This window comes from Notolepis coatsorum, assembly GCF_963971535.1.
Source record: "Notolepis coatsorum genome assembly, contig: SUPER_11_unloc_1, whole genome shotgun sequence".
NCBI classification, from domain to species: domain Eukaryota; kingdom Metazoa; phylum Chordata; class Actinopteri; order Aulopiformes; family Paralepididae; genus Notolepis; species Notolepis coatsorum.
In genome coordinates this window covers 527,414-553,157 of record NW_028174870.1, presented here as the reverse complement: position 1 = coordinate 553,157, position 25,744 = coordinate 527,414, and the positions used below count along the sequence as shown (strand labels likewise).

Here is a 25,744-nt window from a genome sequence, read left to right as displayed (position 1 = left end):
CTCACCCGATATAGTTATCAAGCTACAGTCTCGGGTATCCCCTCGAGATATTCCTTCGCTTTAGCCAACGACCAAAATGAACGCCGACCATCGACCTTATCCAACACAGATAATTTCGCGGGAGCGAATAGCGTGGGCCTCAGGCCTAGTTTCCATAGCTTGGACAGGACCACTTTGTATTCGCCTCTCTGTGCTTGAACCTCCGGTGTAAAGTCTTCGAAAATGGCCACTTTGTGATCGCCAAGCCGTAGATTACCCCTTCTGGCCCGAGCCGATCGCATGATGAGTTCCCTCTGCTGAAGCCTGTTCAGCTTGACGATGATGGGCCTCGGCTCCTTGTTCACACCAGGAGTGGACCTGCCCGCTCTGTAGGCCGACTCACAGACGGGAGGGGAGGAGAGGACGTCATTCCCCAGTATTTTTTGCAGCAATTCCGGCATGGTCTCAGAGAGACGGCCTTCCCCGTTGCCCTCCGGTACTCCAACAATCCTGATGTTGTAGCGTCTCTCCCGGGACTGTATTTCCACAATTACCGACTGTAGTTTGGTAACTTCAGCCTGCCTAGCCAGCAGGGAGGACTCTAGATCCACCATCTTCTCGCCCTGTAATGATACCTCCGTCGTTAGCGCAGCTAGTTCGATAGCATTAGCCGAGGAGACAGCGTGCAGCGACTCCGTCTTGTCTATCAGCGGGACGACCGCCAACCTTATTTCTTGTGATATCTCTCGATGAAGGTTATCACAAAGGAGGACTAAATATATTATATATTCTGCACGGTAGAAGGGAGCTCACGTGAAACACGTCTACTCCATGATCGCTCAGCTCCGCCCCCCGCCGTCGGCGGCCATTTATATAGTTCCTCTGAGTCCTGCGAACTAATACTTGGTGTGCTGGTGGTGGTAGGTCTTCCATATAACTATAAGGCCTGAAAAGATGGTGTCCTTCCGCTTATAAATAGGACAAATAGGACCTGAATCCCCGGCCGCTCCCCATAGATCGCGCCGGCGATATCAACGACTTGGTAGTGTTTTAATTGTAAATTTTTTTTATTACATTTTTTTAATTTAAACCGAAGGTTCGAACGCCCGTTCGAAAAACCCTGATGAAGTTTGAATCCCAAAAACAGGCTTCGGGGACAGCCTTAACAAACATTATTTATATTATTCAAATGGAACTCAAACATGTTCCGTTGTGATGTCACAGTATGATGTCATTTAAAAAATTTCACCAAAATTGCCTTGTTCCATCTTTGTAATTTCGCAAAAATTCGTCCCATTTTAACTCTGGCTGATGCTGAAACCCTGATTCATGCTTTTGTCTCATCACGTCTGGACTACTGTAATGCACTTTTTTCAGGACTACCTAATTCAAGCATAAAAAATCTTCAACTCGTGCAAAATGCGGCTGCACGGATACTAACTAGAACTAGAAAATGTTATCACATCACACCAGTTTTGTCCGCCCTACACTGGCTTCCTATTCAAGCCCGATCTGACTTTAAAGTGCTACTCCTCACCTACAAAATTTTTAATGGGCTTGTACCGCTCTATCTATCCGATCTCATCTCCCGATACTCGCCCGCTCGTGCTCTGCACTCACAAAATGCGGGGCTTCTATCGATTCCTAGGGTTAAAAAGAAATCCGCCGGCCACAGAGCCTTTGTCTACCACGCTCCCTACCTGTAGAACAAATTACCTGCCGTCGTCAGGGGCGCCTGCTCTGTCGAAGCTTTTAAATCCCTGCTTAAGACCCATCTTTTCTCTCTCTCCTTCAACCTACCCTGATCTCACCTGGTCGGGGACTGACCTTTAGATTAATCTGTCTAGTTTAGTTAGGATGTCTATTTTCTCCCATGTCTGCTTTTCTGCAGCACTACAAACGTGGGAACTCTCTAACTCCTGTCCCAACCCCCCCCCCCCCCCCCCCATCTCTCTGAGTGCCTGTCTCGTAGTGCTGACCAAGGTGATGGATGCCTCGGGGTCTTGGCCAAGATTGCAGTGACTGCTCTACATGCACCACCGAGGCCATGGATCAGCTCCTTACCGTCTTCTGTCCGTGGTCTGTCAACATGGTTTGTGGTCTGTCAACGTGGTTTCATATTGCTGGGTTAAGTACTTCTATTCTATTCACATAATATGCTTACTTCATATATCTATTCTATTCACATATATGCTTACCACTTGTATCTATTGCTATGTCTGCCCACTACAATCACGCAAGCTGTCTAACGCCTGTCCTGTCTCCCTGTCTCCCTGTGAGTTGCTGTCCCGGAGTGTCGACCGGAGTGTCGGACGTCCCGTGATGAAGACCGGGAGGATGCGACCCTCTCTGCGTGCCCTCCTGTCTCCCTGTCTCCGGCGGTCTCGTAGTGGTGACCGGAGTGCTGGACGTCCCGCAATGTCGGGGAGGTTGCGACCCTCTCTGCGCCGCCCCGTATCTCCCTGTCTCCGGCTGTCTCGGAGCAATGACCGGAGTGTTGAACGTCCCGTGATTAAGACGGGGAGGACGCAACCCTCTTTGCGCCGCCCCCTGTGCCTCAAATAGATTTGCTATCAGCTCTATCTTTAATCTTTCAAAATGTTCAGTTGCTATCGCTATCAGCTCTATCTTTAATTTTTCAAAATGTTCAGTTGCTATTGCATGCACTCATCTGTGTTTCACTACACACATGAGTGCATGCTTACCAACTGTCAGTCTGCAACACTACTATCACCGACATCTAAGAAGGGAGATCCCCCCTTGAATGGCCCTTCTAAGGTTTCTCTCCTCCACACTGCCTCTGGTGCATTTTCCGCTATTGTTAGGTTTTTGTGAGTTTTTCCTTACCTTCGCGTGATGTATGTCTGGGAGTGTTGCATTCATTCATTTATTTGCATTTATTTTAAATTTGTTGGACCTTATGGTGTTCTTGTTTTGTTCTTGACTTATTGTTATGTTTCTTCTTGACTTGTTTAAAGAAGACGTGTCCGGCCCATGGGGACATTAACGTGTGTTGTCGGGCCTTACAAATAAATTTGATTTGATTTGATTTAGAACATTCTAGAACATTTGTGATGGCAGAGTCAAGTCAAGTCAAGTCAAGTCAAGAGTTTTAATTGTCACGGCATACAGGTATACAATGAAATGCGGCTGGTCTTGCCCGCGACGATGTGCAATACAGTGGTACAACATATAATAGAATCCAATAAAATACAGTGGTACAACATATTAATAGAATCCAATAAAACAGTGCAATAAACAGGTACATGGTGTGCCATCTCGGTATCTGTACATTAGTATTTACAGAGCATATAGGACATGCTAGGTAGCTTTAGTAGTGCAATACACTGTTCCTGATGCTATACTACTTTAAGTGGCCTTTCCTCTGGCCATAAGTGTGCGTGTGTGCGGCATGAGTGTTAAAGTGGCTGCTAGTGTGTGAGCGTGCTCAGCGTGCGTGTCGTGTATGTGCTTGTGTGTGGATAGTTCAGTTTCTGTGTTCCTCCATGTTCATTGTTCAAGGCTCTGATGGCCTGGGGGAAGAAGCTTAGCCTAAGCCTCTCCGTCCTAGTAGCTGGAGTTCGCAGGCGTCTGCCTGACCTCAGCAGCTGGAACAGGCTGTTATTGGGGTGGTGGGGGTCTTTCATTATCCTGCAGGCTCTGGATTTGCACCTCTTGTTGTATAGAGCCTGCAGGGGAGGTAGCGCAATACCCGTGGTACGCTCGGCTGAGCGCACCACACTCTGTAGGGCCTTCTTGTCCTGTGCCGTGCTGTTCCCATACCAGGCAGTGATGTTTCCGGTCAAGATGCTCTCTACAGCTCCTGAGTAGAAGGACTGGAGTATCTTCCCCGATACTCTGAACTTCCTTAACTGTCTCAGGTGGTAGAGGCGCTGCTTCGCTTTCTTTACTACTGTGTTTATGTGTGTTGACCATGTCAGGTCCTCTGAGATGTGGACCCCCAGGTACTTGAAGCTGCTCACCCTGTCCACGGTAGCCCCGTTAATCGTCAGTGGTGTGTGTGTCTCCTGCTGTCCTCTCCTATAATCCACGATCAGCTCCTTGGTTTTACCAATGTTCAGGAGCAGGCTGTTGTCCTGGCACCAACGTTCCAGTACCTCAACCTCCTCTCGGTAGGCCTTCTCGTCGTTGTCCGAGATCAGCCCCACCACCACCGTGTCGTCGGCGAACTTCACAATGGAGTTGGAGCTGAACTTGGCCGCACAGTCGTGTGTGTAGAGTGAGTACAGCAGGGGGCTTAGAACACAGCCCTGGGGGGACCCGATGCTCAGGGTGATGGTGTTGGAGGTCTGACCCCCCACCCTGACCGCCTGGGGTCTTTCACTCAGAAAGTCCAGTACCCAGGCGCTCAGGGCGGAGCTCAGGCCTAGCTCGATCAGCTTGTCCACCAGTCTGGTGGGGACTATGGTGTTGAACGCTGAGCTGTAGTCAATGAACAACAGTCTCACATAGCCCCCCTTCTGACGGTCAAGGTGGGAGAGAGTGCTGTGCAGTACCTGGGAGACCGCGTCATCAGTGGACCTGTTTGTCCTGTATGCAAATTGCATAGGGTCCATATCACTGGGGAGAGAGGCACAAATGTGGTCCTTGACCAGCCTCTCGAAACATTTCATGACCACAGAGGTGAGTGCCACCGGTCTGTAATCATTTGGACATGTTGGGGAGGGTTTCTTCGGTCAGGGATGATGGTAGACATCTTGAAGCAGGCAGGGACTACTGACTCCGCCAGGGATTGATTAAATATGGCGGTGAACACCGGGGCAAGCTGGTTTGCACAGGACTTAAGTATGCGTCCTGTTATACCATCTGGGCCTGCAGCCTTCCTGGTGTTCCCCTGCATAAATGCTCTTCTCACACTGTGTTCCGACAACGAGAGAGCGCCCCCGCCCCCCCGCGGTTGCCCCCCCCCCTCCACAACAGCCGGTGCGCCAGTGACGTCACTAGCCAGAGGGCTAGCGGCGACACTGTCTACACCGAACCGAGCGTAGAAGGAGTTGAGTTTGTCCGCTAGAGAGGCGTCGTCGCTCCCCATTGAGGGGGCGCTGACTTTGTAGTCAGTTATTGTCTTCAGTCCCCTCCACAAGCCTCTTGTGTCGTTTTGTGCCATTTGTGTCTCCAGTTTCTCAGCATATGTCCTCTTAGCAAGTTTAACAGCCTTGCGCAGAGTGTAGACTGAAGCCTTGTACTCTTCCATATTTCCTGACTCTCTGCCCAGGTTATAAGCCGTGGTGCGTGAGTTTAGGGCTGTTCTTATAGTGCTGTCCACCCAAGGTTTCTGGTTTGGGAAAACCCGCGCCTTCTTTGTGAGGACAATGCCGTCTACCACTGTTGCTATGTAACAAACAACGGTATCAGCGTACTCGCTGACGTCACTGGCGCTTCCTTTAAACATGTCCCAGTCTGTATCCGCGAACGCGTCACAGAGATCGGTCTCTGATTCGTCAGACCACTTTTTTGTCTCACGTGACACGACGACGTCACGCTATCTTTGTTTGTATGCTGGAATTAAAAAAATGGAGTCGTGATCGCTCGCGCTTGTAGAGCCCATCAGTGGCGGAGCCGCTACAGCCTTGTAGGCAGCTCTGAACGGGGTGTAGCAGTGGTCGAGTGTGATGTCATAATAGAACATTCTAGAACATTTGTGATGGCACAGTATGATGTCATAATAGAACATTCTAGAACATTTGTGATGTCACAGTATGATGTCATAATCAAACATTCTAGAACATTTGTGTTTGTATATATATATTTGTATATATATTCAACAATTCTCTCTACACTGCCGGAAATTCAAATAAGAAGAAGAAGAAGACGGGGTGGTTGTGGTGTTGAAGGACGGAGATGGAGGGTTCCCCCTCTTGGGGGGGCCCTCCAAGAGAGGAGATGATGTTTGTATTGTGATTGTATGACAAGAGGAGCAGAGAAGAAGGAGACAGAGACGATAGAAATGTGTTTTGAAGATGAGAAGAAGAAGAAGAGGAGTGTAAACTTTCTCAAGTGTGGGCGAAGCAAGAATTGCGGAGGGCAGTAATACGCCACGATGCGTCTACACTGCCGGAAATTCAAATAAGAAGAAGAAGACGGGGTCCAGTAGAAGGAGAAAAAGACGGTGAAGAAGGAGAAGAAGAAGAGCCCATAAAAAGAATTGCGGAGGGCAGTAATACGCCACGATGCGTCTACACTGCCGGAAATCAAATAAGAAGAAGAAGAAGAAGATCTCATTGTGCATCTTGAAACAGGACTGAACAGTACTGAACAGATAGACTAAACAACATATAGATTGAAGCCTGCATTTCTCAACCAAGGTGCCTTGCCGAAGTTGCCGACCATTTTGCAGTGGAAAGAGACAATACAGACCCTCTCCCATTGGCCAGCGGTGCACAGGCATCACCCACACTTTCACAATTTCCCAGCACGGAATTGTCTAGTTATATATTATATTATATACACTTGACATATATTTACCAATTATTATTATTATTATTATTATTATTATTATTATGCTCTCTCTTTTAACTGCTTCATCAACATTTTATGGAGAAAACATAATGGCATTGCAATGGGAACCTTTATTTTGGTTGCGATTCGCCATTTAAACACCGAAGAAGAAGAAGAAGAACTTTTATTTTGAAGGTGAATTTCAGTGAAAATCAGACCGGAAGTACGTGCACGCACGGTCGCGATTAGCTGACGACGACCAGAACATGACGCCCAGTAAGACCTGATCGTCCAGTTTGATCCGCGTTGGAGCTGAAATACATATTAATACACAGCAGGAGAAACGGAGAACATGAAGATCAAGATGATTCTGGTTCTTGTACCTTTATTCTTCTTCGTGGGCCTCGTCAACAGTTGGAATGAAGGTTAGTTTGATGATCTGCTGTGAGTCGTGACGCAGCTCGACTGAACATAGTTGTTTGGAAATGAAAAACAATGACTGCAGAAACATTATAAAACGTACTGATTGATTGATTGAAAATTCAATTGTATTAACAGATTGCAGAATGGTTACAGTACAGTACGGCTCAAAAAGAAAGACTTTCGTCTTGTTTACATCAGGGTCCCCCATTTTCAATTCATCATAACATGACATACATGACATACAGATAGACAGACCAATACTGCTATCTATACATTTATGACATACCATATTTTACAGTACTGTTTGTGATACAAAAAGAGTCCAGAAAAGAGAGTATATACATTTGACGTAGAAACTGTACATTGGAGGAGGTTGGGTAGGTGGGGTGGGGGGGGGACTGTACATTGGAGGTGGTTGGTGGAGTGGGGGGGGGGGGGGGGGGGGGTGGGGGACACACACTGTACAACTGTACAAGCAAAACTGTACATTGGAATCTTGACGAAACCATACCTGGTCATTTACTGTACATTGGAGGGGGTTGTGTTAGGAAATGTACAGGGGCCAGTTTCGAATTGCAGTCTTCCGTAGGTGTTCTTTGAGAGTGGTTTTGAAAGTGGGTAGTGATTCACATTCCTTTACAGCTTTGGGTAGGGTGTTCCACATCGATGTGGCATAACCGCGAAACGTGTTTAGTCCCTTGTTTGAGCCGAATCTGGGTTTAACATGATTTGTGGAGTTCCCTCTGGTGTTGTGATCGTGGTATTCACTGACCTTTGGGAAGTATTTTGACATGTACATGGGTACCTTGGTCGTGTAGTGTATCCTGTAGACCAGGCCCACTGCAAGTTGCTGTACTCTGTCGTCTACTCTAAGCCATCCTAGGTTGTTAAAGTGGGCAGGGGTGAGGTGGGTTCTAGGAGTAAGGTCAAGCAGTAGTCCGACCAGTTTGTTTTGAGATGTTTGTAATTTTGTTTTTAGCGCCGTTGAGGTGCTTTGGTACCATGGGTGCAAGCATAGTCGTACCCGTGAATGAGTGCTCCTGTTAGAGTCTTCAGGGTATTCTCTTGTTTACCAGAGAGGAGATCCGGTACAAGAATCTAGTTCGTTGGTTGACTTTTTTTTATTACATTGGATGCCATTCTGTCACAGGAGAGATTAGCCTCTAGGATGGAACCTATGGTATGTAATTTCATCTTTCCTTGTGACTATTGTCACCCACTGTAACTGAGAAGCCATCGGTCCTGCTGAGTTTGTTATTTGAACCGAAGAGAATGGACTCTGTTTTGCCCATGTGTAATGATAGTTTGTTATCAGCGAGCCATATGCACGACATACAGATAGACAGTACTGCTACATTTATGACATACCAGATTTGCAAATACAGTACTGTTTGTGATACAAAAAGAGTCCAGAAAAGAGAGTATATTTGACGTAGAAACTGTACATTGGAGGAGGTTGGGTAGTTGGGGGGGGGGGGGGGTTGGGTAGGAGGGGGGGGTACACTGTACAACTGTACAAGCAAAACTGTACATTGGAATATTGAAAACCATACTTGGTCATTTTTTTTTGATAAAATTTTTATTATTATTCACATGAAACAAGACAACACATTAACCACAATCACAATACATAGAACTTCACAAGAAAATAACAAAAACAATAATAATAATACAGACTAACAATTATACAGACAAGAGAAAAGAAAACAGAGTTCAACCTTCTAAATTTTAATTCCAAGGGGTACTATCTAATAAATGGTCTTTCCCAGTGTTCAGCCCTGATTCCCGGCCGTGTGACCCTATATTAATAAAACGTACATCTCCAATCCACCACAAGGACCATTTTTTGCGAACACGACCCGAAAACAGAGCAATGAACCTTCATGAAAAAACAAAAACCTGTAGAGGTGTTCCATAGACTCACAGAGACCGTGTAAAAGTGGCCAAACAGTGAAGAAATAGTTAAATAGTTAAATAGCTGCCCCCCCATAATATCCCCAGCTAAACTCAAGATGACAAGACAAAAGACAAGACAGACAAAAACATTTCCTCCTCCCCCTCCCAAGAGACCGCCGGACTCACCCGAACACGCACCCCAACCCCGCTCAGCCGCACACTGCGGTCTTTACCTTCTCAGCTGCTGCGAACCACAGGTCAATTCCAGCCTGCCCCACCCCAATCATCCGGGCTGTGGATATCTCAAGATAAATCACATCCAATAGAGTTAGGGACCAGTTAATCATTGTAAGTTTCTCAGGCTCCTTCCATCTCATTGCTATTAGCTTCTTCGCTGCTGTGACGCCCGCTAGGACAACCCTTTTCAGTTGTACGGACGCGGGTAGTGTCGTTATATCGTTCAGGAGTAGCGTAACAGCTGTGAATGGGATAGTTAAGCCACACAGATCTGAAAGTTTGTCCGTTATTGACCTCCAGAAGCGGGCCACTGGTGGGCAATCCCAATACATATGCATATAAGTGCCAGTGGCCTTTTGAGAGCACAAAGTACACCGAGAGTCGGTTATCAGTCCCATAGCATACAGCTTCCTAGGTGTAAGATAGGTCCTATGAATATAATTAAAATTAATTTGCTGGTGATTGGGGTTGCGGGAAGATAATGCCACATTTGCCCAAACATCATCCCAGTCAAACTCGGGGTCCAACTCCGGGATATCCACACGCCAGATTGTATCCAATGATACATTTTTATACGTGGATTGAATTAAGAGCGTATAAAAGTCGGAGACAAACCCTCTGGATGTCGTCCTGTCCACTATGAGCCTGAGGAAGGGGTGTGGGTGCAAGGCTTGAGCCCACGGTACGCCATGCGCCCTCAGTGCTGACCTTAGTGGAAGGTAAAGAAAGAAGGACTCGCTGGGAAGATCATAAAATTCTCTTAAGTCCTGAAACGCACGGAGGCCGTTCTTATCATAAATATCCTCCAGAGTATGCACTCCCCTCCTTTGCCATTGAGGAATATTAACCGGCTTGTGTCCAACAAGTAATTGTTTGTTATTAAAAATTGGAGAGTCCAGGTGCCAAGGGCATTTAACCCCACACGACCTCTGTACATTACGCCACGTTTGGATCACGTGAGTTATGATCGGTCCATACCTCAGCCGGCATTTCGAAATAGAGACAGTGGAGTACACTACATCCTGCAATCTTAGCGGAGATACCGCCGCCGCTTCTAAGGAGCGCCACGATACAGCCTCTACAGGGTCTAGCCAGCACATCAGAGGTCTCAGTGAAAAGGACCAGAAATAAAGTTTAAAATCAGGGATTGCGAGGCCCCCATCTTGTTTTCTACGTTGAGTAGTAGCCCTTTTGATTCTCGGGCGTTTGTTATTCCAGATAAACTTAGATACCATCGATTGTACCTTGCGCCAGTGGTCTATTGGAGGGGGCAGGGGGAGCATTGAGCTAATAAAATTTATCCTAGGCAGGATGTTCATTTTGATTATGGAAGCCCGGGCTTGTAAGGAGTTAGGAAGGGACGACCACCTGTCTAGATCCTGGCGTATTTTATCATAAGTACCCGTGAAGTTGTACTTAGTAGTTTGGTTCAGCGTGGGGAATATCTCTATGCCCAAGTATTTAAAATGTTCTACTATGGGGATATCAGCTGGTAGTCGTACCGCCTTGGCCAGTTCATTAAGAGGTAGGCAGGCTGATTTGTTCCAGTTAATCTTAAAACCTGACAATTTACCAAAGTCGTCGATTATCCTCAATAATTTTGTGGCCGACCGGGAGGGGTCGTCCATGAAAATCAGCAGGTCATCCGCATAGAGAGCAATTTTGTGTGGAGTATTGTTGACCATTATGGGGACGATGTCCTCCGATTGCCTAATAAATTGGGCCAAAGGTTCGAGGGAAAGCGCGAACAGTCCCGGGCTCAGAGGGCAACCCTGTCTAGAAGATCTGGAGACTGGAAAGAGTGTGGAACAGTTTTTGCCTGTCAGTATCATCGCAGACGGCGAGGCATACAGGACTTTAATCATATGAATAAAACTCTTTCCAAGACCCATGACCTCAAGTACCTTCCACAGGTATGACCACTCAAGTCTGTCAAACGCCTTCATGGCATCCAAAGACAGAACTGTGGACGGAGTTGTATTGTCTTTACTGTTATCGATTACATGCAACAGCCTCCTAAGATTATCTGCAGCCAGACGCCCCGGGATAAAACCAGTTTGATCGCAGTGTACCAATACAGACATAAATCTCTGCAGGCGACGGGCCAGCACCTTGGCAAACACCTTTAAATCGGCCCCGAGAAGACTCAAGGGTCTATAGCTACCACAATCATTGGGATCTTTGTCCTTCTTGAGAAGTAAAGAAATCAACGCCATATTGACATCTCTTGAGAACTCCCCTTGTTCGATAGCGTAATTGATCATATCGAGCATCAATGGACCCAGTTGGTCCCAGAAAGCTAAATACACTTCGGGTGGAATACCATCCCAGCCTGGTGCCTTACCCCTCTGCATTTCAACAATCATCTCCCTAAATTCTACGAGAGTAATCGGTCTCCCCAGTTCCTTGGCCTCTTCCTCAGAAATGTGGGGTATCTCAAGCCCGCCAATGAACGATTCAAATTTAGAGTCATCAAGATTACCCTCTGAGCTATATAACTGTGAGTAAAACTCTTTAAAAGTGTCATTGATCTTTTTCGAATCAGTAGTGACTGCACCCTGGCTCGTTCTAATCGCGGGGATATCCGAGAAATGATCATTTGAGCGTATTTTCATTGCCAATAGATGGCTAGGTCTGGAGCCGTGAAAATAGTAATTTTGTCTTGTCCTATGTATCAAGAACTCAGACTGTTGTTTAAGTATGGAGTTTATTTCTTTTTTGACTATCTTACGTTGTGTGTTTAGTTGTTCATTATAGTTAGTTTGCAAGGATGCGTATAGGTCCGCATATAATGATTCCAGTCCTTCTAGCTTTTTTGACCGGGATTTTCGCAAATTGGAGGCAAATAGTGTGACATGACCCCTGATAAATCCTTTCAATGCGTTCCACAGGACCCTGGGGTCTTCTACTGTGCCAACGTTGATCTGCAAAAATTCAGCTAGTTTACTCCTGAACTCAGAACAGAAGTCATCGTTCTTTAGCAAGGTCGAATTAAAACGCCATCTGGGAGCTCTTGCGGAGAGCCTGCCAAAGGTTGCCGTAAGGAAAATCCCCTTGTGGTCTGAGAGAGCCAAGGGAACCAATGAGACATCGAAACTATCAAACATATTAGGGGACGCGAATGCATAGTCAATTCGAGAGAAGCTTTTGTGTCTGGCTGACAGGTGAGAGTAATCCTTGAGGGTGGGGTTGCATAAGCGCCAAAGGTCTGTGAGCCCCGTGTCTTTGGCCCACATCCTAAGGGCCTTAGAGGCCCGTTTTTGGTCGCTCGTTTCAGAGGGCCCGGACCTATCCATCTCCGCATTCCAGCACGCATTAAAATCGCCACCCACAATGAGAGCGTATCCATTAAGTTCCAACATATTCTTCGTGATTGTATTATAGAACGCTGAATCAAATGTGTTAGGAGCATACAATGCTATTATAGCCATCTTCCTATGCAAGAATTCAACTTTTGCTATAGTAATCCTTCCCTCCGTGTCCGACCATACATCCAAGATTTTGATATCAAGGTTACGTCTTGTAACTATGACTACTCCTTTCGTCTTATCATCGGCTGAGGATGAGGAGATAACGTGATATTGCCGATTTGCCAGTCTTGACACGTCACCTACCAATAAATGCGTCTCGCTAAGGAGAGCAAGGTCAATATTTCTCCTCTTCAATAGCCAAAGGACACTGGCACGCTTGTGTGGGGCGTTAAGCCCTCCTGCGTTCCAAATTAAAATATTCAATTTAGCCATGGTCGAGCTTGTATAAATGCGTAGAGAACATACCAGTGCAGCCAGGCTGAGTACAGAGGTGCTGATCCCGGCGGGCCCGGACGGTCAATCCCAGGAGTTCAGAGGAGGAACAATTACACACATTTAAGACAACAGTACATAAAACACATAAAAATACCACCCCAGCTACAGCCCCCCCTCCTTCTACTCTAAACCCTACCCCACCCATCCTATTATAAGGCCCCCTATACCCACTCTCCAATCCCCACCCTATGCCCCATCCACTGAGGATGGTCATCTTCCTATCACTTCCCACTAGAGACATGGATCAATAAGACGCTCCCCACTCCAACCCCCCTCTAAATAAACCCCTGAGTAAACCCCCACTAGTCCAATAAACACAAATAATAATAAAAATAAAATTCAATAAAGATATCGGTCGAAACCCACCTGAGCCCTGGCCCCAACATGAGACAACCATAATGGTAAAAATAGCCATTATTAAATAATAACTCCACATCAACCTGCAACCATCTATTTCCGAATCTGCGCTTCAACGTCGCATTGTAATAGCCCAAAAGGGTATAGGAAAATTCAAAACAAAATTAAATTAAAGCATCCCAGCCGATAGTCTAAGGCAGGATCGGGTCACAGGTTAATTGTGCAAAATTGTGTGAACAATGTCAATTAAACAATGACAAAAAAAAAAGGAAGGGAAAAAAAAGGTGTTATGGTCAAAGTGCACCCCTTTAGCTGTCCCTCTGATCAGGCACAACGGCTGAAATGACATAACCTATGTAAGAATAGAATTAAACACATTCATTAATTAATTAATTAATCCGGGGATGGTAATAGGCAACACCTGACACCACCTGTTAACATACATTGTTTCAATAAAGATATCGGTCGGAGCAGTTAGTCCAAGGTAGGATCGAATCACAGTTAAATTGCTCATTCAAATGCCATTAAAACAGCGACAATAATTATTATATAATTACTCAGCATCAACCCTGTAACCATCTACCTTGGAGTCTGCATATTAATGTCGCAACGTTATAGCATAAATGGATCACGGAAAATTCAAAACAAAATTAAGGCAAACCAGCAGTTAGTCCAAGGTAGAATCGGATCACATTTAAATCGCGCATACAGATGACATAAAAACAGCGACACTAAGAAAGAAAAAAGAAAGGAAAAGAGGGGCATGGCTAAAGTGCAAGCCATATAACCATATAGCCATGAAGTGCAAGCCATACCCGACCCAACCTGTTATCATATATTTAGTGATGCACCGATGTGAAAATTGTGGCCGATACCGATAACCGATATTAATATTGCTGTTCTGGCCGATACCGATATTTACCGATGTCGATATCTCTGTATAGAAAACACTTTTTTATGATAATCAAATAAAGAGCTATTTTCCAAAACGCATAATTTTTTTACTTTTGTAACTTATTTTCAGAAATGACTGATTTTTGAAACTATTTAAGGCCAAAACATGTAAAAAGAAAAAAAAAAGATTAAAAAAAAAAGGATTTTTTTTTTTTTTTTTTTAATATCGGATATCGGCCCCATCTTGATATCGGACCGATACCGATGTGTAAAAAAACGGCCATATCGGCCGATATTATATCGGCGGCCGATATATCGTGCATCACTACATATATTGTATATGCATATTCAACCGACCTTGGCTTCTACTATGGATCCCAAAGTTCAAAACAACCTGGATATAAAAATAAAAGCATACCAGAAGTTAGTTAGGGATTCGATCACTCTTGAATTGTGCAAACCAATGTCCCTTTGAACAGCAACAGCAACTAAAATACGTAACCATTAACGGGTCTCGAATGTCTCAGCGCAGACTATAGACGAAGCCCGCTGATTAGGCCGAGGCTAGCGCGTAAGCTAGTGATGAATCCGGATAGCACGTTAGCCTATTATGTACATTGTTCAGATAGCTCGTTAGCTTCCAAAGAGGCGATACACAAGTACGACCATGAGGTCAGCTTTAGCAAGTAACAGAAGTCATTGGGAAGCACCGCCAGTTGGATGGGCATTGGGCAGTTAGCATGTCTGGGCATGACAGCAAGTATTTGTGAATAGTCGGCCCTATCAATGTATATAGGCCCAAACCGCCAAGTCACTCACCCGCCATAGATATCAAGCAACAGACTCGGGTGTCTCCGCGAGATATTCCTTCGCTTTAGCCAACGACCAAAACAAACGCTGACCACCGACCTTCTCCAACACAGATAATTTCGCGGGAGCGAATAACGTGGGCCTCAGGCCTAGTTTCCATAGCTTAGTCAGGACCACCTTGTATTCGGCTCTCTGTGCTTGTTCACGCCGGGAGAAAACCTGCCCGCTCTGTAGGCCGATTCGCAGATAGGAGGCAAAGGGAGGACGTCCGTCCCTAGTATCTTCTGCAGCAGTTCGGGCACGGTCTCAGAGAGACGGCCCTCACCGCTGGTCTCCGGTACTCCAACAATCCTGACGTTGTGGCGTCTATCCCGGGACTGCATCTCCTCCATTGCCGACTGTAGTTTGTTGACTTCAGCCTGCCTAGCCAGCAGGGCGGATTCGAGACCCGCCATCTTCTCACACTTTAATGATACCTCCGTCGTTAGCATGGCTATTTCGTTAGCATTAGCCGATGAGGCAGCGTGAATCGTCTCCATCTTGTCTGTCAGCGGGACTACCGCCAGCCGTATTTCTTCTGATATCTCACGACGGAGGCTGACACAGAAATCCGCCAACACTTTCTTCTGTGCTTCAGCGATGCGTGTCTCAGAGTCTGCGTGTAGCTTGGTCATGACCAAGAGCACAGCTTCGCTTAACTCCCCGACAGCGGGAGACGGTGTGGCTAGGCCCGGCGGTGACGGCTTGCTGGTTGTGGCGCATGGTTTCATGGCTCTGGTTTCCACCCCCGTCATCGTAGAAAGTCGAAAAAAGTCGATGAATGTATACTAAACACGACGACTTAGCAAACAAATAAAAAACAAATAAAAATTAAATAAAGACTAATGGAGAGAAACGTATATTCAGCACGGTAGAAGGGAGCTCATGTGAAACACGTCTAATCCATGATCGCTCAGCTCCGCCCCCACCATACTTGGTCATTTATTGTACATTGGAGGGGGTTGGGTTAGGACATTTACAGGGACCAGTTTTGAATTGCAGTCTCCCGTAGGTGTTCTTTGAGAGTGGTTTTGAAAGTGGGTAGTGATTCACATTCCTTTACAGCTTTGGGTAGGGCGTTCCACATTGATGGCATCATTGCAAAACGTGTTTAGTCCCTTGTTTGAGCCGAATCTGGGTTTAACATGATTTGTGGAGCTCCCTCTGGTGCTGTGATCGTGGTATTCACTGACCTTTGGGAAGTATTTTGACATGTACATGGGTACCTTATAGGGGTGGGACGATACATCGATCCAGATCGATACATCGATGTAATTATCAACAATCGAATCGGATCGATGCGATGTAATAAGATCGATTCATATCGATACTCTTATTTTGAAAATCCTGTGGCGAGTCTCATATCCGCCCAAGAACAACAGCAGTAGCTCAGTGTGTGTAGATGTTACAGCATAGCATTCTCCCTTTCTGTGTGTGTGTGTGTGCGCGCGTCTTTGGAAAGACCAGATGAGGTCAGAGGAGTTTGATGTTTAAATGTTATTTAAACATAAACAATATAATACATAATAAATGTAGGCCTATACATGATCATGCAACATCAACAAATTGTTGTAGGAACGGTTTGGGAGAGGGAGGTTGTGAGTTTTGAGTTCCAAAAAATGTAGCTTAAAGTTTAAAGCTCAATATATAAAAACGTGGCACTTTACAGTGAACAGGAGGTCTATTTGTATTAAAAACAATAGATTGATTTTCCTTTAAATGTCTGGAAGAGCTCAAAAATACAAATGTCAAATGATATTTTCATTACCTTTTTTTTGTTGATCTAAATGTTACTGATTGTGTTAAATGGGCATATGATATCATCTCATATCGATCGCAGGCACCTGAATCTAATCGTATCGTATTGTATCGTGAGAGACTTTGTGATATCGGCAAATATCGTATCGTTGTCCAAAGAATCGATATCGTATCGTATCATGATGAAACTGGTGATTCCCACCCCTAGTACCTTAGTGGTGTAGTGTATCTTGTAGACCAGGCCCACTGCAAGTTGCTGTACTCTGTCGTCTACTCTAAGCCATCCTAGGTTGTTAAAGTGGGCAGGGGTGAGGTGGGTTCTAGGAGTAAGGTCAAGCAGTAGTCTGACCAGTTTGTTTTGTGATGTTTGTAATCTTGTTTTTAGCACCTTTGAGGTGCTTTGGTACCATGAGGTGCAAGCATAGTCGTAGTACCCTTGAATGAGTGCTCCTGCCAGTGTCTTCAGGGTATTCTTGTTTACCAGAGAGGAGATCCGGTACAATAATCGAGTTCGTTGGTTGACTTTTTTTTATTACATTGGATGCCATTTTGTCCCAAGAAGAGGGTCTCGTCTCGTGTATTATTGGGTTAGGACATTTACAGGGGCCAGTTTCGAATTGCAGTCTCTCGTAGAGTGGTTTGAGTGGTCATGATGAATTGAAAATGGGGGACCCTGATGTAAACAAGACGAAAGTCTTTCTCTGGCCCCTTTAACAATTGTTTGTATTGAGCTGTACTGTATAGTGTATTGTACGGTACCCATTCTGCAATCTGTTAAATAAAGTGTTCATTCATTCACATGCTGCTAGAAAACCACTAAACCTTACCTGAACACACTACTACATGCTGCTAGAAAACCACTAACCCTAAACCTTACATGAACACACTACTACATGCTGCTAGAAAACCACTAACCCTAAACCTTACCTGAACACACTACTACATGCTGCTAGAAAACCACTAACCCTAAACCTTACCTGAACACACTACTACATGCTGCTAGAAAACCACTAACCCTAAACCTTACCTGAACACACTACTACATGCTGCTAGAAAACCACTAACCACTAAACCTTACCTGAACACACTACTACATGCTGCTAGAAAACCACTAACCACTAAACCTTACCTGAACACACTACTACATGCTGCTAGAAAACCACTAACCACTAAACCTTACCTGAACACACTACTACATGCTGCTAGAAAACCACTAACCCTAAACCTTACCTGAACACACTACTACATGCTGCTAGAAAACCACTAACCACTAAACCTTACCTGAACTAGGGCTGGGCGATATGGCCTAAATATGATATCACGATATTTTCTGACCTTTCGGCGATACACGATACACATCACGATGTTTTTCTTTTTTACCCCAAACAATTCATTATGAGGCTTACCAAGACAGTATTTGAGTTTGCAAGCTAACATTAAAGACAAAATAAAATACCCATGCATTTAGCATTTTTATATTAGATTTAGATTATTAGATTATATATTGCATATGAGATATTATATGATTTAGATATGAAATATAATGAATTGAAAATGGGGGACCCTGATGTAAACAAGACTAAAGTCTTTCTCTGGTCTGCATCCCCTTAACAATTGTATGTATTGAGCTGTACTGTACCCATTCTGCAATATGTTAAAGTTTTAAATCAATCAATCAATAAATAGCATTTTAGCATTTTTATGAAACTACTGTATATATGTATGTCTCTAAATGTTTTGATGAATTGAAAATGGAGGACCCTTATGTAAAAAAGCCGAAAGTCTTTTTCTGGTCTTCATCCTCCTGTACTGTATTGTACCCATTCTGCAACCTTTTAATACAGTTTTCATTCATTCATTCTGACGGAAACAATCATTTTGATTGACAGTCGAGTCTGCCAATGACGTCACACCGCTTGCACCCGCCCTGCTGTTCTTAGCACCAATCGGCAAGCGTTATTAGTTTTTGACTTCCTGAATGTCCCGTGTGCTGAACATCAACAAAGCTACTAACGTTAGCTCCCCGCGGCCGTCGAGTAGGAGACCAGTGCTTCACAGGATGACTAAATGAGGCATAATGATTTTACTACAACGAATGTTATAATAAAAGCCTTTCCATACATCTGTCTGATTGAAAACTTTATTAACAGACCGCGGAATGGGCATATCTCAGCACAGGCTGAGATATGAACGAGTAACGTGTGGACAGATTGACGCGACACAATCCTCTTGGGCAAAACATCACGATATCCACGATACGTTGAAAAAGTGTATCGTTAATGAACTGTACCCGATATTTATATAATATCGTCATATCGCCCAGCCCTAACCTGAACACACTACTACATGCTGCTAGAAAACCACTAACCCTAAACCTTACCTGAACACACTACTACATGCTGCTAGAAAACCACTAACCACTAAACCTAACCTGAACACACTACTACATGCTGCTAGAAAACCACTAACCCTAAACATTACCTGAACACACTACTACATGCTGCTAGAAAACCACTAACCCTAAACCTTACCTGAACACACTACTACATGCTGCTAGAAAACCACTAACCCTAAACCTTACCTGAACACACTACTACATGCTGCTAGAAAACCACTAACCACTAAACCTTACCTGAACACACTACTACATGCTGCTAGAAAACCACTAACCCTAAACCTTACCTGAACACACTACTACATGCTGCTAGAAAACCACTAACTACTAAACCTTACCTGAACACACTACTACATGCTGCTAGAAAACCACTAACCCTAAACCTTACCTGAACACACTACTACATGCTGCTAGAAAACCACTAACCCTAAACCTTACCTGAACACACTACTACATGCTGCTAGAAAACCACTAACCACTAAACCTTACCTGAACACACTACTACATGCTGCTAGAAAACCACTAACCACTAAACCTTACCTGAACACACTACTACATGCTGCTAGAAAACCACTAACCACTAACCTTACCTGAACACACTACTACATGCTGCTAGAAAACCACTAACCACTAAACCTTACCTGAACACACTACTACATGCTGCTAGAAAACCACTAACCCTAAACCTTACCTGAACACACTACTACATGCTGCTAGAAAACCACTAACCCTAAACCTTACCTGAACACACTACTACATGCTGCTAGAAAACCACTAACCACTAAACCTTACCTGAACACACTACTACATGCTGCTAGAAAACCACTAACCATAAACCTTACCTGAACACACTACTACATGCTGCTAGAAAACCACTAACCCTAAACCTTACCTGAACACACTACTACATGCTGCTAGAAAACCACTAACCACTAAACCTTACCTGAACACACTACTACATGCTGCTAGAAAACCACTAACCACTAAACCTTACCTGAACACACTACTACATGCTGCTAGAAAACCACTAACCCTAAACCTTACCTGAACACACTACTACATGCTGCTAGAAAACCACTAAACCTTACCTGAACACACTACTACATGCTGCTAGAAAACCACTAACACTAAACCTTACCTGAACACACTACTACATGCTGCTAGAAAACCACTAACCCTAAACCTTACCTGAACACACTACTACATGCTGCTAGAAAACCACTAACCCTAAACCTTACCTGAACACACTACTACATGCTGCTAGAAAACCACTAACCCTAAACATTACCTGAACACACTACTACATGCTGCTAGAAAACCACTAACCACTAAACCTTACCTGAACACACTACATGCTGCTAGAAAACCACTAACCACTAAACCTTACCTGAACACACTACTACATGCTGCTAGAAAACCACTAACCACTAAACCTTACCTGAACACACTACTACATGCTGCTAGAAAACCACTAACCCTAAACCTTACCTGAACACACTACTACATGCTGCTAGAAAACCACTAACCCTAAACCTTACCTGAACACACTACTACATGCTGCTAGAAAACCACTAACCCTAAACCTTACCTGAACACACTACTACATGCTGCTAGAAAACCACTAACCACTAAACCTTACCTGAACACACTACTACATGCCGCTAGAAAACCACTAACCCTAAACCTTACCTGAACACACTACTACATGCTGCTAGAAAACCACTAACCACTAACCCTTACCTGAACACACTACTACATGCTGCTAGAAAACCACTAACCACTAAACCTTACCTGAACACACTACTACATGCCGCTAGAAAACCACTAACCCTAAACCTTACCTAAAACAAACTCAGCAAGACCGACGGCTTCTCAGTTACAGTGGGTGACAATATTGTCACAAGGAAAGATGAAATTACATACCGCTGCTGGCGGGACAAAACCTCATAACTAAATTTTTTTCTTTTCTTTTTTTTATCAACTCAGTAGATCATCCTCCATGTGTGTGTTTTACAAAGTCTACACAATGGGAAAGCATTAAACCAATCATCTGTCTAAACCTCGTAACTCTATTTGCCCTCAAATCTGTGTTCGTTTTTTTCATCTGCTGAAAAGTTGGGTTTTTGGAGTTATGAGGTTTTGTCCCGCCAGCAGCGATACCTAGGTTCCATCCTAGAGGCTAATCTTTCCTGTGACAAAATGGCAACCAATGTAATCAAAAAAGTCAACCAACGAACAAGATTCTTGTACCGGATCTCCTCTCTGGTAAACAAGAATACCCTGATGACTGGCAGGAGCACTCATTCAAGGGTACTACGACTATGCTTGCGTACAATTTTGTTTGTTTGTACAGAGTCTCCCCCCCCCTCAATGTACAGTTTTGCTTGTTTATACAGTGTGCCCCCCCCCCCCCCCCCAACCACCTCCAATGTAAATTACCCAGTATGGTTGTCAATATCCCAGTGTACCCAACCCCCCCCACCCAACCTCCTCCAATGTACAGTTTCTACGTCAAATGTATATACTCCCTTTTCTTGACTCCTTCTGTATCACAAACAGTACTGTATTTGCAAATCTGGTATGTCATAAATGTATAGATGTAGCAGTACTGACTATCTGTATGTCATGTATGTCATATATGTCCTGATGAATTGAAAATGGGGGACCCTGGTGGAAACAAGACGAAAGTCTTTCTCTGGTCTGCATCCCCTTAACAATTGTGTGTATTGAGCTGTACTGTATTGTACCCATTCTGCAATCTGTTAATAAAGTTTTCAATCAATCAATCAATCCCCATGGTACCAAAGCACCTCAAAGGTGCTAAAAACTAAATTACAAACATCGCAAAACAAACTGGTCAGACTTCTACTTGACCTTACTCCTAGAACCCACCTCACCCCTGCCCACTTTGACAACCTAGGATCGCTTAGAGTAGACGACAGATTACAGCAACTTGCAATGGGCCTGGTCTACAAGATACACTACATGACCAAGGTACCCATGTACATGTCAAAATACTTCCCAAAGGTCAGTGAATACCACGACCACAACACCAGAGGGAGCTCCACAAATCATGTTAAACCCAGATTCGGCTCAAACAAGGGACTAAACACGCTTCGCAATTATGCCACATCAATGTGGAACGCCCTACCCAAAGCTGTAAAGGAATGTGAATCCCTACCCACATTCAAAACCACTCTCAAAGAACACCTACGGGAGACTGCAATTCGAAACTGGCCCCTGTAAATGTCCTAACCCAACCCCTCCAATGTACAGTAACCCAATGTATAACCCTGTCTCCTAGTTCCTGGTTATAAGTATCTCTCTCTAACCCTAACCCTGTCTCCTAGGTCCTGGTTATAAGTATCTCTCTCTAACCCTGTCTCCTAGGTCCTGGTTATAAGTATCTCTCTCTAACCCTGTCTCCTAGTTCCTGGTTATAAGTATCTCTCTCTAACCCTGTCTCCTAGTTCCTGGTTATAAGTATCTCTCTCTAACCCTAACCCTGTCTCCTAGTTCCTGGTTATAAGTATCTCTCTCTAACCCTGTCTCCTAGTTCCTGGTTATAAGTATCTCTCTCTAACCCTGTCTCCTAGTTCCTGGTTATAAGTATCTCTCTCTAACCCTAACCCTGTCTCCTAGTTCCTGGTTATAAGTATCTCTCTCTAACCCTGTCTCCTAGTTCCTGGTTATAAGTATCTCTCTCTAACCCTAACCCTGTCTCCTAGGTCCTGGTTATGGTTATAAGTATCTCTCTCTAACCCTGTCTCCTAGTTCCTGGTTATAAGTATCTCTCTCTAACCCTAACCCTGTCTCCTAGTTCCTGGTTATAAGTATCTCTCTCTAACCATAACCCTGTCTCCTAGTTCCTGGTTATAAGTATCTCTCTCTAACCCTGTCTCCTAGTTCCTGGTTATAAGTATCTCTCTCTAACCCTGTCTCCTAGTTCCTGGTTATAAGTATCTCTCTCTAACCCTAACCCTGTCTCCTAGGTCCTGGTTATAAGTATCTCTCTCTAACCCTGTCTCCTAGTTCCTGGTTATAAGTATCTCTCTCTAACCCTGTCTCCTAGTTCCTGGTTATAAGTATCTCTCTCTAACCCTGTCTCCTAGTTCCTGGTTATAAGTATCTCTCTCTAACCCTGTCTCCTAGTTCCTGGTTATAAGTATCTCTCTCTAACCCTGTCTCCTAGTTCCTGGTTATAAGTATCTCTCTCTAACCCTGTCTCCTAGTTCCTGGTTATAAGTATCTCTCTCTAACCCTGTCTCCTAGTTCCTGGTTATAAGTATCTCTCTCTAACCCTGTCTCCTGGTTATAAGTATCTCTCTCTAACCCTGTCTCCTAGTTCCTGGTTATAAGTATCTCTCTCTAACCCTAACCCTGTCTCCTAGTTCCTGGTTATAAGTATATCTCTCTAACCCTGTCTCCTAGTTCCTGGTTATAAGTATCTCTCTCTAACCCTGTCTCCTAGTTCCTGGTTATAAGTATCTCTCTCTAACCCTGTCTCCTAGTTCCTGGTTATAAGTATCTCTCTCTAACCCTAACCCTGTCTCCTAGGTCCTGGTTATAAGTATCTCTCTCTAACCCTGTCTCCTAGGTCCTGGTTATAAGTATCTCTCTCTAACCCTGTCTCCTAGTTCCTGGTTATAAGTATCTCTCTCTAACCCTAACCCTGTCTCCTAGTTCCTGGTTATAAGTATCTCTCTCTAACCCTGTCTCCTAGTTCCTGGTTATAAGTATCTCTCTAACCCTGTCTCCTAGTTCCTGGTTATAAGTATCTCTCTCTAACCCTGTCTCCTAGTTCCTGGTTATAAGTATCTCTCTTTAACCCTGTCTCCTAGTTCCTGGTTATAAGTATCTCTCTCTAACCCTAACCCTGTCTCCTAGTTCCTGGTTATAAGTATCTCTCTCTAACCCTGTCTCCTAGTTCCTGGTTATAAGTATCTCTCTCTAACCCTGTCTCCTAGGTCCTGGTTATAAGTATCTCTCTCTAACCCTGTCTCCTAGTTCCTGGTTATAAGTATCTCTCTCTAACCCTGTCTCCTAGTTCCTGGTTATAAGTATCTCTCTCTAACCCTGTCTCCTAGTTCCTGGTTATAAGTATCTCTCTCTAACCCTGTCCCCTAGTTCCTGGTTATAAGTATCTCTCTCTAACCCTGTCTCCTAGTTCCTGGTTATAAGTATCTCTCTCTAACCCTGTCTCCTAGTTCCTGGTTATAAGTATCTCTCTCTAACCCTGTCTCCTAGTTCCTGGTTATAAGTATCTCTCTCTAACCCTGTCTCCTAGTTCCTGGTTATAAGTATCTCTCTCTAACCCTGTCTCCTAGTTCCTGGTTATAAGTATCTCTCTCTAACCCTAACCCTGTCTCCTAGTTCCTGGTTATAAGTATCTCTCCCTAACCCTGTCTCCTAGTTCCTGGTTATAAGTATCTCTCTCTAACCCTAACCCTGTCTCCTAGTTCCTGGTTATAAGTATCTCTCTCTAACCCTGTCTCCTAGTTCCTGGTTATAAGTATCTCTCTCTAACCCTGTCTCCTAGTTCCTGGTTATAAGTATCTCTCTCTAACCCTGTCTCCTAGTTCCTGGTTATAAGTATCTCTCTCTAACCCTGTCTCCTAGTTCCTGGTTATAAGTATCTCTCTCTAACCCTGTCTCCTAGGTCCTGGTTATAAGTATCTCTCTCTAACCCTGTCTCCTAGGTCCTGGTTATAAGTATCTCTCTCTAACCCTGTCTCCTAGGTCCTGGTTATAAGTATCTCTCTCTAACCCTGTCTCCTAGTTCCTGGTTATAAGTATCTCTCTCTAACCCTAACCCTGTCTCCTAGATCCTGGTTATAAGTATCTCTCTCTAACCCTGTCTCCTAGTTCCTGGTTATATGTATCTCTCTCTAACCCTGTCTCCTAGTTCCTGGTTATAAGTATCTCTCTCTAACCCTGTCTCCTAGTTCCTGGTTATAAGTATCTCTTTAACCCTGTCTCCTAGTTCCTGGTTATAAGTATCTCTCTCTAACCCTAACCCTGTCTCCTAGTTCCTGGTTATAAGTATCTCTCTCTAACCCTGTCTCCTAGGTCCTGGTTATAAGTATCTCTCTCTAACCCTGTCTCCTAGTTCCTGGTTATAAGTATCTCTCTCTAACCCTAACCCTGTCTCCTAGTTCCTGGTTATAAGTATCTCTCTCTAACCCTGTCTCCTAGTTCCTGGTTATAAGTATCTCTCTCTAACCCTGTCTCCTAGTTCCTGGTTATAAGTATCTCTCTCTAACCCTGTATCCTAGTTCCTGGTTATAAGTATCTCTCTCTAACCCTAACCCTGTCTCCTAGTTCCTGGTTATAAGTATCTCTCTCTAACCCTGTCTCCTAGTTCCTGGTTATAAGTATCTCTCTCTAACCCTGTCTCCTAGTTCCTGGTTATAAGTATCTCTCTCTAACCCTGTCTCCTAGGTCCTGGTTATAAGTATCTCTCTCTAACCCTGTCTCCTAGTTCCTGGTTATAAGTATCTCTCTCTAACCCTGTCTCCTAGTTCCTGGTTATAAGTATCTCTCTCTAACCCTAACCCTGTCTCCTAGTTCCTGGTTATAAGTATCTCTCCCTAACCCTGTCTCCTAGTTCCTGGTTATAAGTATCTCTCTCTAACCCTAACCCTGTCTCCTAGTTCCTGGTTATAAGTATCTCTCTCTAACCCTGTCTCCT

The 25,744-nt window shown here is 44.4% G+C and overlaps 1 protein-coding gene across 1 annotated transcript in view; it reads left to right on the top strand.

Moving 5' to 3' along the window:
- The first annotated feature begins 6,693 nt into the window (after positions 1 to 6,693).
- LOC311237579 (store-operated calcium entry-associated regulatory factor-like) overlaps positions 6,694 to 25,744 on the top strand; it is a 78,698-nt gene continuing 59,647 nt past the window's right edge. Inside the window, exon 1 of the mRNA XM_084338422.1 lies at positions 6,694 to 6,863. Coding sequence (XP_084194548.1) covers positions 6,791 to 6,863 — 73 coding nt within the window. The 5' untranslated portion in view covers positions 6,694 to 6,790. The remainder of the gene's footprint in view (positions 6,864 to 25,744) is intronic.